This window comes from Ailuropoda melanoleuca, chromosome 8 (genome assembly GCF_002007445.2).
Source record: "Ailuropoda melanoleuca isolate Jingjing chromosome 8, ASM200744v2, whole genome shotgun sequence".
Taxonomy (NCBI): domain Eukaryota; kingdom Metazoa; phylum Chordata; class Mammalia; order Carnivora; family Ursidae; genus Ailuropoda; species Ailuropoda melanoleuca.
In genome coordinates, this window is record NC_048225.1 from 124,767,234 (window position 1) to 124,782,779 (window position 15,546).

Here is a 15,546-nt window from a genome sequence, read left to right on the forward strand (position 1 = left end):
CCCCCACCCCCGCCCCACCAACCGGGCTCTGGACTGAGGGGCTGGGAGACAACTTCGCGGGCCTCCCCAGCCCCGCCTGTGCTCCCTGACTGTCTCCTTCCTCCAGCACCTAGTCCTGGTTTGTAGGTAAGTGTGAGGAAGGCCACCCACCTCTTTCTGGGATTTGAGCCTGGGTCTCTATGAGGAGGGAGGAAATGCGGGACCCCCCGCCAGGCCCCTTCCGATGTCAGTCTTTTCTCACCTCCGCCAGACGAGGCACCCTGGGGCCCTTGGCCTGTACAAGGGCTGCCCTCCAAATCCCTGGCCTGGGCCTCCCCCATCCCCCATGCCCACCTCCCCACCCCTGGCCTTCCCGGGCCCCCACGGGCCCCATCCCCTCTCACCTAGTTTCTTGGCTACAGCTGCGTCCTTCTCAGAGTCTACCAGCCCGAAGCCAACGCCTTTGTCTTCGAGGACTTGGGCCGCTAACTGGAAGGAGCATAGGGTTAAAATCAGCTCAGGGATTCTTAGTCACCCCGTGCCCATCTCACGCTTCCCAGGGGGGTCATTTGGGATGGGGGGAAGTTAAGAGCTGCCCTTCTCGCCGCACAAGGCTGCAGGGTAGCTCCGTTCCCTGCAAGCCCACCCTTTGGTCTGCGGTTGGGTTTCGGGCCCTGGACACGTGGGCCCCTGCACACCGAGCTTCTGCTATTGCTTGGTAAGGCGGGCGCGGGCTACTTTCCCAGTTCTGAGGGATGAGGGGGAGTCTGGCTTCAGAGTGACTGAGGCCCTTCCTGCTCTGGGGTTGAGCCCTGCCCGCCATCCTCATTAAAGGCCGTACTCAGTGTGGGGTGACATTAGAAGTCCCTGGGGTTCTTCCGAGGGACCCCCGCTGGGGCATTTGGAGGGCAGGAAGGTGTGGGTGGGGGGTGTGGTCATGCCACCGAGCAGTGGCGGAAGCCAGAGCGCTGAGAGTAGACGTCGTGGTGGCCACCACCTGTCACTGTCAGAGGCAGAAACTCCTGCAGGCGTGAGAGGGGACATGGGCGGGGCTGTCTTCACTGAGGCCAAACTGCCCCTGTGGACCCAGCCCTTCCTTGCTCAGGCTGTGGACGGCCTCCACCGTATGTCCCTGCCCCCTCGAGGCTCCCCGCTGGATCTGGCCGGCCTGGGGCTCTCCGCCTGCAGGCGCAGGCGCCGGGATTCTCGGGGTTCTCGGGGCACAGGGAAGTTGTTGGCGGGTGGGTGGGCAGAGATGCTGAGTACTCAGGATGAAAATACTCAGAGTGCTCGTCAGATGGTAGGTTCCAGCACCGCAGGGACACACAGAAACAAGAGCCCGTGGTCCTGCCTGCGGGCAGGCTGGGGCCTGGCTGTCCTGCCGGGCTGGGGAACAGGGTGCAGAAGCTTGGCATGGGACACGACCGTGTCCTGGCTGCTAGAGAGTGCGTGGGACCACATCTCCTAGTCACCCCCAAACACAGGCCTTCTCTCTTTGTAAGTCCGTTTGGGGGCGAGGAGAACCTTCCCACAGAGAGAAACTGGGGAAGTCATTCTGAAGCCTCCTCCGATCGCAAGAATTTTCCAGTCAGGGCATCCAGCCTGACCCAGTAGGGGCAGATGGAGAATTAGGGAGAGAGGGACCGAGGCCAGTGGGCGCCACGGCTGTCTCTGTTAACCTCCGGGGGAGAAGCAGATGGCCATGCCAGTAAGAGGCCGGTGGCACTTACGGGGCATACTGTTTGGACGGGCTTGGGGCGCAGGCCCTGCAGCGTGTGGACAGAGGGGCAGAGGGGCATGTTCCAGCTCAGAGAGTAGATGGGGGGCGCCGTGCGCTGCCGTGCAGCCCCTCCCCCCTCCTCCTAAGTTCATCCCTTTTCCTTTTTGTGCTCCCCTTCCAAGGACACCTCAGAACTGGCCAAGCCGAGCACCAGCAGCCTCTGGGGCCTGGAGGAGGGGTCTCCCTGCAGCCCCTCCCCTCTACATGTGCCTACTTTTGGGTTCCAAGTCACTTTCTCGTGGGGCTGAGGCCACAAGCCACGAGTCTGCGGCAGCACTGCCCCGAGCCCCGAGCCCCCTCCAAGCCTGCATGCAGCTGCAGGCCAGGGGCTGCCGGGAGAGGCCGCCGTGCTGGGCAGGCGGGCAGAGCCCAGCACTCACCTCCAGGGTCAGCTCTTCCATCTCGAACTGTCTTTGTGAGGCCTTGTCATCCTGGGGGGACTCGTGGTAGAGCAGCGCCAGCACCTCGTACTTCTTGAACACGTTCTTGTAGTTCTTTGCGTTGACATTGACCACACGGTCCACCCCGTCGTACTGAGGGAATTCCAGCCCGTCCTCCCCCTGCACCCCCAGCCTGGGTGTGCCCAGCACGAGCAGCAACAGCAGTGCGGGCCGCAGGCCGGGCCCAGCGCTGGCCCCCATCCCGTCTGCGGTGCGGATGCAGGGAGCAGGGTCAGGGTCGGCTCTCCGGGTCCAGAAGAGGGTGGCTGGGGTTGGGCAGGGTCCTGGGTCCTGAGTCTTGAGTGAGGGGCTCACCGTGGGGGGGGGGTGGGCAACGGCCAAGAGCGGTGGACAGAGGACACTGCTGGGTCCTGGACAAAGTGCCGACAGAGCCAAGAGTGAAAGGGTCAGGAGGAGGGATAGGAGCAGGGGGCGGGGAGGGAACCGGAGCCGTCCCTGAAACTGGCACCGCTGGGCCCCCACAGGGCTCCATCTAAATATGTCTCTGGGATTGGCAAGAGAAGGGATAACCTTCTGAGGCCAGGACAGCTCCAGGAGGGCCGAGACCCCCCCTCCTCCCCCACCTCGCCCCTCTCCCAGCGCCCCTCCCCCGCCGCCTTCCCCGACGGCCAGGGCTCCTCAGCACGGTCCCCGCCGCCCGAAAAGCTCATCGCCATATTAAGAAAGGAAAAAACCTGAGCTAAAAATAAGACCAGATGAGTCGGAGGTAAATGAGCTGGGCTGGGGGAGGGGAGGCGTGGGGTCATGAGGGAGAGTCCAGGGAGGGCAAGGGTACCCAGACCCAGGGAAATGGGGGTGGAGAGGAGGGATTCTGGGTCAGAGATTAAATTCGTATGACAGGACAAAGGGGGCACAGAGGCCAGATAGCTTCTCGTCCTAAAACCTGGGACTGTCCTCTGGACGCGGTCTGTTTCCTCAATCGTGAGGAGGAGAGGGTGGTGAAAAGCACCCGGGCTGCAGGAAGAGACCCCCTGCACTTCCCTTTCAAGAACCAGGACCAAGGATGAGGTCATTCTCTGAATAAAAGATGCAGCCTTGTCCAGGACTGGCGACCTGGCTCGGCCCCAGCCACTTTCCTGTGCTTCGCTCAACACGCGAAGTTGGGAAGCCGGGAAAGGACGGGCGTGGGGCAAGAAGAGCTGGCCCACATCCACCCTGCAGAAATGTGACTTGGGGTTTCTCTCCAAGGGCCGGGCGCAGAAGGGGAAAATCCTGCAGCTGCTGCGTCCTGCTTGTGCTCGGCACTCCGATCCAAGGGGAGTCGCTTCTCTAGGGCGCCGTGGGGGGAGGGGTCCCCGACTTGTTGGTTGTAAAGAGGGAGAAGATCAGGTGGAAAGGCCAGGGGAGAAGCTGACTCGGGGGAAACCTGACGAGGTGGGCCCTGCAGCAGAGTGGGGGGGGGNGGGGGGGGGTGTTGACTCGTTCTGCGCACGTGACGGCCCAGCGGGAGTGGGGGGGAGGGGCTCTAACTTCCCGCGCCCACCCTGGAGGCGAGGGCTGTGGATGAGTTCAGCTCTGGGTACCTAGGATGGAAGGACCCTCTTCATGGCCCTCCGGGGCTCTTATCAGGCACAGGTAAACTGAGGCACGAGGGAGCCCACGGGAGAGGCTAGATCAAAGCCCTCCATCCTCACCCTGAGCTATCTCTGATTTTGGAGAGACAGGGTTTATTTTGCACCCAGGCAGGGGCATGAAATTATATTAGAGGAATAATTTCTGTGGGGTGGACCTTGCACCGCAAAGCAAGGAAGGCCACGGAAAATCTCAAGAATGTGGCAGGAGGGGGTCCAAGAGAGACAGCTGTCACTGGAGCAAGAGAGGCCAGAGCTAACCTGAGCAGGGCCGGTTGGAGCGTCCTCGGAACCCATCTCCTGGTCTCACAGGAGAGCCCCTGAGCTGCCCCCCGTCCCAGATGGAAGATGTAGGAGGGAGGGCGCGGATTTCTGACTTCTGCCGCACTCTAGGGGAGGGGGAGACGCTGGAACACTGGACCTGCTCCTCAGCACCCCCAAGGGTGTGAGATGGGGCTAAATGGTGACCTGGGCCCCCAAGTCCCACCCAGCCCACCCCAGCAGCTGCACCCCCCCATTCCCCACTCCGCTCTCCCTGCTGCTTTGCTCCCACTTTCTACTCTGTCCCTTCCCTCTGGGCCCCTGCCTTCAGGCCCTTGGACTTAATAGGCCTCAGTAGCCGGTATCAAATGACCCTGAGTTGGGGCCTCTGTATTTTTAACCCACCAGACACCCGAAGCTCCTGCTACTGAAACCCGAGGAGTTGGCCCCTCGGTGCTCCCCGTCCCCACTCTCTCCCCTCGCCCTGGCCTCTCCATCTTCCAGGCCTGGTTCAGCCTTGTCAGCAGCAGGGGAAGGACCCCAGACCGATATAGCCCTGTCCCTAGGGGACCTGCTGTTGGAGGAGGGAGGGCGACAGGTGGGAGACACCTCGGGAGGAGCCTGATCCAGGGGCCGAGGGGCTGGCTACACCTTACAATGGCCTTCTCTTTGCCAGCCCGGGACCCCTCATCCTCCAGACCCATCTGCGGACCCTCCCCCCACACGACACTATTGTTATGGTTTCTGTTCTGTTGTTGTGTCTTTTCGGCCGGCCCTCATCGTGGGCCTGGGCTGTAAGCGGTTAAGGGCGTGAAGGGCTGGACTCAGGCAGACCTTGGCGTCTGTCCTCATCGGGGCACCCGGGTGGGGGCTGAGTGTCTGCTTGTTGTGTGAGGGACTGGACGGTGTGCACAGGGCGCTCGTCCCACCGCCGGGCACACCGCGCTGTTACTTAACACATACGCTTTGTGTCTGGTGACAGTCTGTGATTTCCAACACATTTCCTCAGCATTTCCCTCGGCCCTGCAAGCTCTGGGTTCAGCCCCCAAAGAGGTGTGACCCTGACATGACCTCCAGGGCAAAGTGGACCCGCTCGCAAAGCAACAGCCAGAACGCGGGTGAAGAGGAAGGGGGGCCTGCCTGTGAGGTGCCTGCGGGGGCCCCGGGCCCAGGTCGCCTCCCCCACCTGAGGCGAAGCAAGGAGCCAGGCCCAGCTTCTCAGGCTGCGGAGACCGGACCTTGGGGAATGGCTGTCACCCTGTGCAGAGCCTGGGTGCGAAAGGGCAGGGCGCGTCCCCTGAAGTCAAGACTACAGGATCCAGAATGATGGGATGGGGTCAAGATACCTGACGGCAGGTGCAGACCACAGGGACCAGCAGCCCTTCCCCAAGGGCAGGCTTCGCCCCGCATTCGCCACTCACTGTGGGACGCTTCCCAAGTCCTGTCTGGACGTTGGGCTCTTCATTGATGAAATAAGATCTTTTCTAGCACTAAAGTTCCTTGATGAGTCCGTCTGCCTGCGTGGACGGGGTGCAGTGGCCCCCTCTCCAGGCTGGGGCTCCACTGCCTCTCCCTCACCTTACCTCACTTGTGCCCCTGTGCTTGTCCTGTCCTAGCTGTCCCTTGGGTCTTCAGACTTTATGGGGGCTAGCCCTCAAGGGAGGGAGTGATGCTTGATTCCGACCCCCTCTCAGCCCCGACTCTGAAAGTCAAGGTCCCTGAAAGACTGCCCTGCTCCCCTGGAGATCTCCAAGATACCATGACAGTAAGCCCCTCTTTCCAGAAACCAGACGGACACATCCAGCCAAGTGAGGGTCATTGCAAACATTTACTCTCTAGATGGGCTACTGATTCAACAGGACAGCGCTTCTCCCACTGGGCCCCAGTGGGACACAGGCTGTGCTCACCCTCCACCCCCCAGTGCCCTCAGTCCAGCCCCAGGATTGCCTGTCTGTCTCATCCTGGGTAATTCATCCCTGCATCTCTGCCCGGACTCGTGCTCTCTCAGATGCACCAAGCTCATAACCCCAACGCCCCCCGCCCAGCCCTGGGACGCCCCCGGCAGGGGCAGCTCTTCTGCTGCCGAGTTCAGTAGTAGGTCTCTCTCTCCAGCCAGCCTGTGGATGAGAGGGGACCAGAGTGAATTGGGGAAGGTGGAGGGGAGGCCTCTAGGGAAGGGAGGCAGGAGGGGAGGGAGGACGAGGTAGGAGGCCGGCAGTAGAACTCAGGATACCACAGACTGGAAGGAGCAGGGTGGTGGAGGCCAGGAGTCAGGCCCCTTCTGGCAGCACATTTGGGCAGCGGGCTGGGGAGAGAGGGACTCGGCCCCCCGGGAACCAGGCAGGATGGGAGGGCCATTCAGGAGGCTGGTGACCCCTCAGAGCAGGGCATGGGGAGCCTCACCGCCAGGATGACGTCGGATGATGAATTTTCTGACTTCATCATAGATAAAGATAAGAGCGCTGTAGGGAGTGGCACAGAACCACCAGAGTAGCCTGTGGAGAGCAAGCGTGGGTCAGTGGGGCTGGGATAGAGGGGCCAGAGGAGGGCAGCTGCAGAGAAGAGCGCGCAGAACCGAGCGTCTCGTCATCACGTGCAGGGTTGAGCCCTAGCTCTGGGGTGGTCAGAGGCGGGCGGGGGAGGGAGGAGACAGAAATGTAAGAAGCCAGGGATAACAACACGTGATAAATGCCGTGTTAGAGGTACACGTGGTGTTCCTGGCTTCTGCAGAGTCTTTCAGGGAGACCCCTGTTGCCATGCAGGTCTCCTGGGCCTTGCACCCCCAAAGGGGAGGTGGTCTGCGCAGAACGGGTCTACCTGAGACTACACCTGCGGGATATTTCACCAAGGAATGGATATACTTGTCCATGTTGCAAACAGGGGGAACGTTTTTCTTCCAGAACCTCTTCTGTCATTAGAGGCCAGGGTGATAGAGACTAGGGAGGAGTCAAATCACAACCACATTTGTTCCCTTGGGTGACAGGGAGGTGGCCTAGACCAGAGCCGTCCCAGGGCAATACACTGTGAGCCACCTGGGAGGCTTAATGTTTTCCAGGAGCTGCATTAAAATAAGTACAAAGAAACGGGGGCAATTAATTCTAACAATAGGTTTTTATTTAACCCAGTATATCCAAAGTATCATTTCAACATGGAACCAATGTAAACATTATTAAGGAGATATTTTACATGCGTCTCTTTACCCTAAGTCTTTGAGATCCAGGGAGAACTTCATGCTGACCGCACATCGCACGTCAGACACTCAATTTTCAAAGTGTCGAGGAAAATGTAGTCCAACCCAAACAGGAAAGCTGTGTTTAGTAGACTACCATCGGACACTGCTTGGGTTTCTAAGTCATTAACTAGATAAAATTTCAAATTCAGTTTCTCAGTCTCACTAGCCATATTTCAAGAGCTCAATAGCGACGGACCGAAGGGGGCGATGTGGGAAATAAAGGCAAAAGAAAAATTAAATTTCCATACTGCCTTCAGCCCATTGACAAGTCCTTGAAACAGGCAGAGTGACATTCCTCTAGGGACTCACCTGCCTTGATGTGGACACCTTGCTAAGGGCAAAAGGCAATCTTAATCCGACTCCCAGGACCCTGTAAGCCTACTTTAACATACAGAAATCCCTTTGGAAACTTCCTTTATCTCTACCCCCCCCACACACAAGATACGCATTGGCAATCCTCCCCCAAGCATATGGCCCACCGATGTATATCTGAAGGGTCTCAGGACTAAGGTTTTATTAGACGGTAATAAATGACCTTTTCCTAACAATAGCTCGCCCCCTCAGGGTCCTGGAGACCTTGCTTCCAAATTCCTTAGAGACTGAGGATGCTTCCCTAACTCCCTCCCAACTTGAAAATATATAATCAGCCCCAGTGCAGCTCCTTCTGCCCACAGGTCCTGTCCCTGAGCTTTAATAAAACCACCTTTCAGCACCAAAGACATCTCAAGAATTCCTTCTTGGCCATCGGCTTTGAGCCCTCATGGCTTTCCTACATCAGATGGCGGCGCCATATTGGCCAGCGTGGGCCTCGGCCTTGGCTCATCCCACATGCACACAAACAGTTCCATGCACACAGCCACAGACTCATTCAACAGCAATCGCCGTGTGTCGCTCTGTGTCCGTGCAGGTCGTGAGGGAATAAAGCTGATGACACGATGGCCTCTGATCTCAAGGAGCTCAGGGGATCAGGGACGCGAAGATAGAAAAACAACGTGAACATGGTGTTGGGGGATGTGGGGGATGGTCAGGGTCCACATGGACGGTTTGGGAGCACGGTTAATGCTCCACTGCATCACTGTGACGTGTATGTTGACACTAGAGCAACAGGAAGCCGGCTACAACGAACAAAGCTCCCGCCGGGACCCATGCAGCCGTGCTCGGCCCAGAGTACACACGTCCGCACGTAATTCTCACAGCGATCCGCCCGGGGTGTGTGTCCCCGCCGGCCCAGCTGCGGGCTCAGTCTGGTCACACACTGTCCAGAATAATACTCTGGAGACTTGAAATGCAAACCTGGGCGTGTCAGTATCTAAGGGCAGTGCCAGTGTCTGTTGTTAAACATTCATTGAGCGCCTACAGTATACAACGCATTATGTAAAACACTCCAAGGGACAGAAAGGCGAGCGAGGTGTGTGAATTCGACACGGACGAGCTGGAAGGACACACTCTAGGTCATGAATAGACCCCCTCCGAGGATGGGGCGATGGGAGGGGGGTGACGTAGCAGTTTTGCTTTTTTCCTTGTAAAATTTTCTTTTTTTTTTAAGATTTATTTATTTATTTTAGAGAGAGAGAGAGAGTGCTTGTGCTTATGCAAACGGGGGCAGGGGGGTAGAGGGAGAGAGAGGGGAAGCCGACTCCCTGCTGAGCGCGGAGCCCCAAGGGGCTTGATCTCAAGGTTCATGAGCTGAGCCAAACCCAGAGTCAGACATTCAACAGATGGAGCCACCCAGGAGCCCCTCCTTGTAAATTTTTTCACGACAAGGATATACTAATGTAAAAAATAATACAAACCAAAAAAGCAAAAACATGGGCCTCTTTTGAACAAAACAAGGTACCAGACAGAATTTCAGTGTGCCCACTGACACGTGCACATCGAACGTGTTTGCGTAAGTACAACAGAATTAGGCCTGCGTAAATTAGGCTGTTTTTACGTTTACTTCCGCTCCAAGTAATTTGTATCCTGCACAGCTACGCCGCACGTCACCACAAAAAAGATGCCCCTGTGTGGAGAGCGGGTACGTCTGCTAAGTTTGCCTGTCTCGCGGGGTGCCGTCATTTGGCACAGGCCCCAGTCCCTCCCTAAATAAGATGTGTTTGTGGGAGCACCGACGGTTCTCCTTCTATCAGCGAGGGTAGCCCCGTCCATGCAGGCAGCCCCAAGCTCGTGGCTTCCCTGTTCAGACACGCGGCTTCCTCTCCCAGGCTCCCCCCACGCTGGAGACCCCCCCCCAGCCTGCGTCCCTTGCTTTACTCACTTGAGTGGGTACATCCGCAGGGCCAGGTCCATGCCTGGAGCGTAGGACAGAAAAGCAGCCAGGAAGGTCTCCTCCATGATTCCAAATATTAGGATCTTGTTACTGGGAAGAAATGTTGAAGGGTGTGCTGGAGAAAGGGACGGAGAGGTAGGGGAGCCGGTGCCCCGTGTGCGGACGTGAGGGTGGCGGGGCCGGGGGCTGCTCACTTCATGCCCTGTTGGAAGACTGAGTTGCGTCGGGTCTTGCAGATGATGAGGTCGGCCCACTGCACGACCACGATGCTGATGAAGAAGGCCGTGTGGCAGGTGAACTCCACCACCTTCCGCTGCTCATAGGTCTACCGGAGAGGGGAGGGCAGAGAGGAGACGGACCGCGTCAGAAGGGATCCGGATCTACTTCATACGCTTCTTCCCTCTCCTGCCGTCCTGGACCCCAAGGCCAAGTTAGGTCTTAGGCCCCCACATTTCCCACCATCCGGTCTCAGCACTTTCCGTGTTGGGTTGTGGGCTGTTTACATGCTTTCCTGACCCACTGAGAGCAACTCAAGGGCAAGCACCTGTCTCATTGACCTTGGCGCCGCCCTCCCATGCTTAGTTCAGGGGGTGGCAGGTGTACCGGTCTGAAGTATTCAGCAGGTGAACAAGAAGGGTGCTGTGAGGGGGAAGGCAGACCCGGAGAGCAGAGTCAGAGGAAAGAGCTCCGAGACAGACGTGGGGCAGGAGGGCAACCTGCCGCAGAGAAGGGAATGCCCGAGGGGGTGGCCCCGGAGAGGAGCACTCATTCACCCACGGGGGCTTCCTTGCATCTGTATTATACACATAAGGCACCTAAGTCTAGTGGGGAAGGTAAGTAGGCTGGCCAGCCAGCGTCATAGTAGGTCCCGAGAGGTCGCTGAGGACTGTGGGAACGAGGATGTGGTGCATCTCCATTGGACCAGAGAAAAAGGCCATGTTTCAAAGACAAAAACAGCAGGGTTCTAACTAACTGGTAGATCCAATAAAGAATTTGAGAATGGAGGACTGAGCGACAACAAGATACTCCATATGGAGCCTCACGGGCTCTGGCACTTGGAGGGAAAGATGGCGCCTTCAGTGATTGGAACAAAAAGGCTGGAATTTGATGAGCCCCCGCTGTGCTGGGAGCAAGTCCCGTGGGCCTGCCTGTGATGTCAGATCGCCCCCACCACTGCCACCGTCCTGCATGCGGTCAGCCACCAGCACCCCAGCACTCTATGGCTGCTGGCAGATTTTAGCTCTGACCCCCTAACACCACTCCTGTCCTGGATTGTGGGGGTTCGAACATCCATGTGGGTGATCCTTCCACTACCACGGTCTCAGCGTCCCTTGGTCTCCCTCTCCAGCAGTGTGGCCTCCACTCCCCACTGGGGCTGCTGGCACCCATGTCACACTCTGGATCTGTTCTTGCCAATAGCTAGTTTCTCTGTGATTTCTGTTCCAAGCATCTCCTCCTCTCTGACCACCACTTTGATCTCTCCATCCCACTCACTCAATTCCGACACTTCCCGGACTCCACTCGGACTTAAGTTCCATTGACCCTGTAGGTTACATATTTAGTTATTCTCTGTCTCCCCTCCCATCCCCTGCCCCTAACTAGAATATAAACTCCACAAGAGCAATAACTTGGCCATTATTTGCTTCCTACCATACCCCCAGGGCCCGAAGAGTATCTGGTACCTACAAAATGCTTCGTGAATGAATGAGTGGGGATCAGTGGAATTAATGGTGAGAGGTATTTAGAAGATAAGGAGCTCTCCTTGCTTCTAGCAGTCTGTGGAGTCCTTCCGGGGGTGGGGGGCGGCTCTGCATGCCATTATCTGAAGATTATGGCAGTGGAAGAGGCATAGACCTTGCCTTTATGAACTTTATTCCTCAGGGCAATTGTTCTCAGCCCATTCTGCTATACCTCAAGGTGTCTTTGATGTAATTTGGTGTTACTTCAAATTAATTTTAATTACCTTTAATTTATTACAAATAAATATACGTTAAGCCGCATCTTGTCAGCAGGGAGATGGTATCAAGATACAAAACTAACAAAGGCTGGAGTTGAGGATCGAGGAGATGCTGACAGTGTAATGACTTTGGACATCATCGGACTCTGGAGCAATGGTGGTGGCTGGGAACATTGACCTCTGATGGCCTCGTGGGGTTCGGCTAGGGGAAGCCAAGTGTGTACAAGGGGCACCTTTCCCACAACCAGGATTCTAACATACTTTCGAGAAACCTACAGTTAGCTTGGTGTGGAGGCAACATGGGGAAGGAGGATGGCGTCGGGCAGGAACCAGTGCGGACCTCCCGCAAAGCCCTTCTGGGGATGCCCCATGGGACTTGGCACAAGTAGCAAAGCCTTTCTAACCTCAGCTTTCTTGTTCACAGAGTGACGATAACAGACCAGGTGGCTTCTATAGACTTTGCGTCCTCTGTGGTCCTACGAGTCTAGCAATTACTGGTGTCACATTGCCCACTGTTTTAGAGATTGGGATGGGCATGTTCACAGGTAGGAAAAAAGCAGACTTACTCAAATTCTTGGACACATCCAGTTGGCTAGAGGGCTTCCGTTTCAGCCTCATTCATCTTGGGTTTTAGGAAAGACTACTACAGAGAGACATCCTCTAGGTTTAACAAGTTTAGAAAGGTGAGAAAGGGAAATACAATGCACATAGGTTTTCCGACTTGAAGTCATATTATTTGAACTCCCATGGAGGGAGGGAGCGAAACAGAGAGAGAAGACTCAGCACTCACATCTGAGGCAATGATGCCTAGAACCTGGAAACACAGAAATCAGCCCCCCAAAGTTGACATGATGAGGAAGACCTCCAGGTCCAGGGAAGCTGAAAGATGCAGGTAAGGACAGGTGACAGCACGAATGAACAGAAATGAAGTAATCGTTTGAAAGGTTTTCATTTGAAAACTCTTTGAAGATGTGATGGGAGACTGAGGTCATGGAGAGCTGGAGATGAGGCATCAGCTCTCTCTGGTGCCTATATTCTCCACGCTTCCCTGTCATTACTCATCCTTATTGGTCACTGCTTCGGGTGCTACCCCTTCAACTTACCCACTGCTGTCCGTAGCTGTCCTCCAGGTCATTGAAGAACCGGTCCTCCCATTTGAGGCGGATGCCCAGCAGGTCCATAGGCTTGAATCCGTTCTCGGCCAGGATCACAAAGTAGGTGAAGAATCCAGCCAGGGCCTGGATCATTCCTGTGAAGGACAGTCACAGGACACAGGAACCTGGCTCAAGGAGGGACCTCAAAGGGCAGACCGTGGTAGGGGCGGTGGCCGGGTTCTAGCCGGGCTGGTGTGTGTCTGAGCTTTTAGTGCTGAGGATGTCCGCCATCAGCCACTGGATCCCTTCCTCTGTAGGACTTGTCTCCAAGCCCGGATTTTAACCCAGAGTCCTCTTTGAGTCACATAACCTTAAAACCGAAAGGACCTTGGAGAGAATTTATTCTCTTTCCACTGAGCGAGCACTGGACTCTCCTGAGTCCACTTCCTCTCACATGCGGACCCTCATCAGGTCCTGTCCTCTCCTCGTACCTCCCCCACTGGCCCTTGCCGGTCCCTTCATCGACAGTTCCATCCGCCAAGCCTGGTCATGGCCGTAGCAGGCGCCAGCATTTGCCTACTGACTGCTGAACTGCGCCCAAGTCCCTGTGAACATCGATCCTTACGACAATTATAAGCTATCATTTACCTTTCAGAAGTGGGAAAACGGAAGTGCAAAAGAGATTTAGTCCTCATTCAAGGTCATACAGGCAGTAAGTGGTGAAATTGGGACTCAAACATAGGTCTGGCTCCTAAAGCAGTGCTTTTTCTACGTGTTTCCTCCTCTAGATATTGGGGTGATCTGCCCTGTCTGTCCCTCACCTGCTCCCTGAGACACTGCACTGGCAATTCAAGAGCAAAGGCTTCTAACGGCTCTCCAGCGTCTTTCAAGGCTGGCCCGGGATAAATGCTACCTGTATCCCCAGCCTCATCCCCTACTGCTCCTTCCTCAGGAGCAAGGGCTCCCCCAAACTGAATATTCGCTTTTCTGCAAGCAAGCATGGGAGCTCCCCTGCCCCGGCTGCTGAGCTGACCGTACATCCGCCACCTTCCAGTACCAGGCACTCGTCCTGTTCCCTCCACACGGCCTCCCTGACCGGCCTCCTGGCTCCCGAGCCCCCTGCTCTGTTTTCCTCTCACACGTCCTGTACATGCTCATTTCTCGGCACTTGGAAAGATGCTATCGTTTTCTGTATGTTTGGTCCTTCTCGGCTGGACTCTTGAGTCGAGGGCAGATCAGATATCAGGGGCTCTCTGCGTTCCTGGGGCCTAGCACACAGTTTGTTGTCATGAAAATAGCTCCCTGACTTGGAAATGGAGCGGACTCCAATGGCCCGGCAGGTGCAACCACTCCCCATGACCCCAGCCCCCACGCCTCGGAGGGCCGCACCAATCTGTCCGTAGGCCATGCCGATGAGACGGTGGTTCACCAGGTTATCACTCTTTGGATTGCGTGGGGCTCTCTTCATGATGTCACTTTCAGCTGACTCATAGGCCAAGGAGATGGCCGGGACCTGAGGATGGAGGGTGGGGGTGACAAGGACACAAAGTTCAGAAGGAAACACAGAAGTAACTCAAGCGAGCTCTGTCCCTCCCCCTGAACACAGACTTTTCCTGGGGCCAGGTCCCTCTCGCAGCAGCTCTGAGAGCTGGGTCCCAGCTCAGGCCTCACCATGTCCGTGCCCAGGTCGATGCAGAGGATGGCTATGGTGCCCAGAGGCAGGGGGATGCTGAGGATGATGAAAAGCAGGAAGGGGGTGATCTCGGGGATGTTGCTGGTCAGGGTGTACGCGATGGATTTCTTCAGGTTATCAAAGATGAGGCGGCCTGGGGAGGAAGGCCACCCTTCTGTGAGAAGCACAGAGAGGACACCACCCGCACACCAGCTCCTGGACAGAGAACGCTACAAAGCCACATCACAGCCCATGGAAGGGTCCGGAGGTCCGAGACCTGGACCCAGTCCTTGTTCCCAGCTTTGTTCCCCAATCACGTGACTCTTCCTTAGAGCCTCGCTTTCTTAGCTCACCATGTCTGCGTGTTCCTTGTTCTCAGATTCAGTGGGGCTAATAGCACCTGATCCCTGAGAATGAAACAGGCCTGGGCTGGGCTGATACTTAGAGATGCTTGAGAATGCCAACATAAAAGCCATTAGAAGTTTAAGGCTGAAGTGGAAAGAGTCCGGACTTGGGTTCCAATCCCATTTTCTGCCGCAACAGCTTGTGACCTTGGGCCCCTCTCACTTCCCCGAGCCTTATCCCTCCTGCCTTGCAAGATGGCTTGAGTCCTTCCCTGACAACCCTTTCACAAACCGTAACCCCAGCCTCATTGCTCTTCTCTCCTTGTAGTATACTATGCAATTTACTTCACTGTCTGTCTTGCTCCACTAGAAATTAAGGGGCGTGAGGTCAGGGATTTGTGAGTTTTTAGTTTCCACAGCTGCATCCCAGCATCTAGAAAAGAGCCTGGTACGTAGTGGGTGCTCAAAAAATGTATTGAATCGAATGGATACCAAATACTGAGCCAAGTGTCAGGATCATACTCGGTCTCAGTAAAACGGTGTAACTATTATTCTCAGGTGGTTTGTCATAGGTTTCAGTAGGATGGCGCAGGCAGAAAGCAGGGAGCCCGGGAAGCAGGATTCTGGGGCTCTCCTGCTCCCTGGTGGGTGCAGTTGTCAGAAGTCTCTGGGAAAGAGGCTGATGGATTAGGCCCACGCAGTTGGTTCCTACGTCAGCCTCCAGCTGATCGCACTGTATCAGCATCATTGGGCAACCTGGGCCCCTTCGGACCCTCGAGACTGTGGCGTAGGGAGTCGTCCCAGGGAACGGCTACATCTTGGAGCCTGCTGCAGACCCGCTGGCATGTGCGTGAGGGCACCGAGGATACTGTGCGAGACCAGAGTCCCCGTCTCCTTCACAAATCTGCACTTGCCTCCAACCTCAT

The 15,546-nt window shown here is 56.3% G+C and overlaps 2 protein-coding genes across 2 annotated transcripts in view; both read right to left on the minus strand.

Annotated features, from left to right (window-relative positions):
- CASQ1 (calsequestrin 1) overlaps positions 1–2,788 on the minus strand; it is an 8,647-nt gene extending 5,859 nt beyond the window's left edge. The window contains exons 1-2 of the mRNA XM_034667673.1: positions 2,140–2,788; positions 365–468 (exon numbers count right to left, since the gene is read on the minus strand). Coding sequence (XP_034523564.1) covers positions 365–468; positions 2,140–2,400 — 365 coding nt within the window. The 5' untranslated portion in view covers positions 2,401–2,788. The remainder of the gene's footprint in view (positions 1–364; positions 469–2,139) is intronic.
- A 3,262-nt stretch (positions 2,789–6,050) lies between these two features.
- ATP1A4 (ATPase Na+/K+ transporting subunit alpha 4) overlaps positions 6,051–15,546 on the minus strand; it is a 28,803-nt gene continuing 19,307 nt past the window's right edge. The window contains exons 16-22 of the mRNA XM_034667296.1: positions 14,276–14,430; positions 13,994–14,117; positions 12,614–12,759; positions 9,748–9,878; positions 9,542–9,643; positions 6,456–6,547; positions 6,051–6,169 (exon numbers count right to left, since the gene is read on the minus strand). Of these exons, the coding sequence (XP_034523187.1) occupies positions 6,141–6,169; positions 6,456–6,547; positions 9,542–9,643; positions 9,748–9,878; positions 12,614–12,759; positions 13,994–14,117; positions 14,276–14,430 (779 nt within the window). The 3' untranslated portion in view covers positions 6,051–6,140. The remainder of the gene's footprint in view (positions 6,170–6,455; positions 6,548–9,541; positions 9,644–9,747; positions 9,879–12,613; positions 12,760–13,993; positions 14,118–14,275; positions 14,431–15,546) is intronic.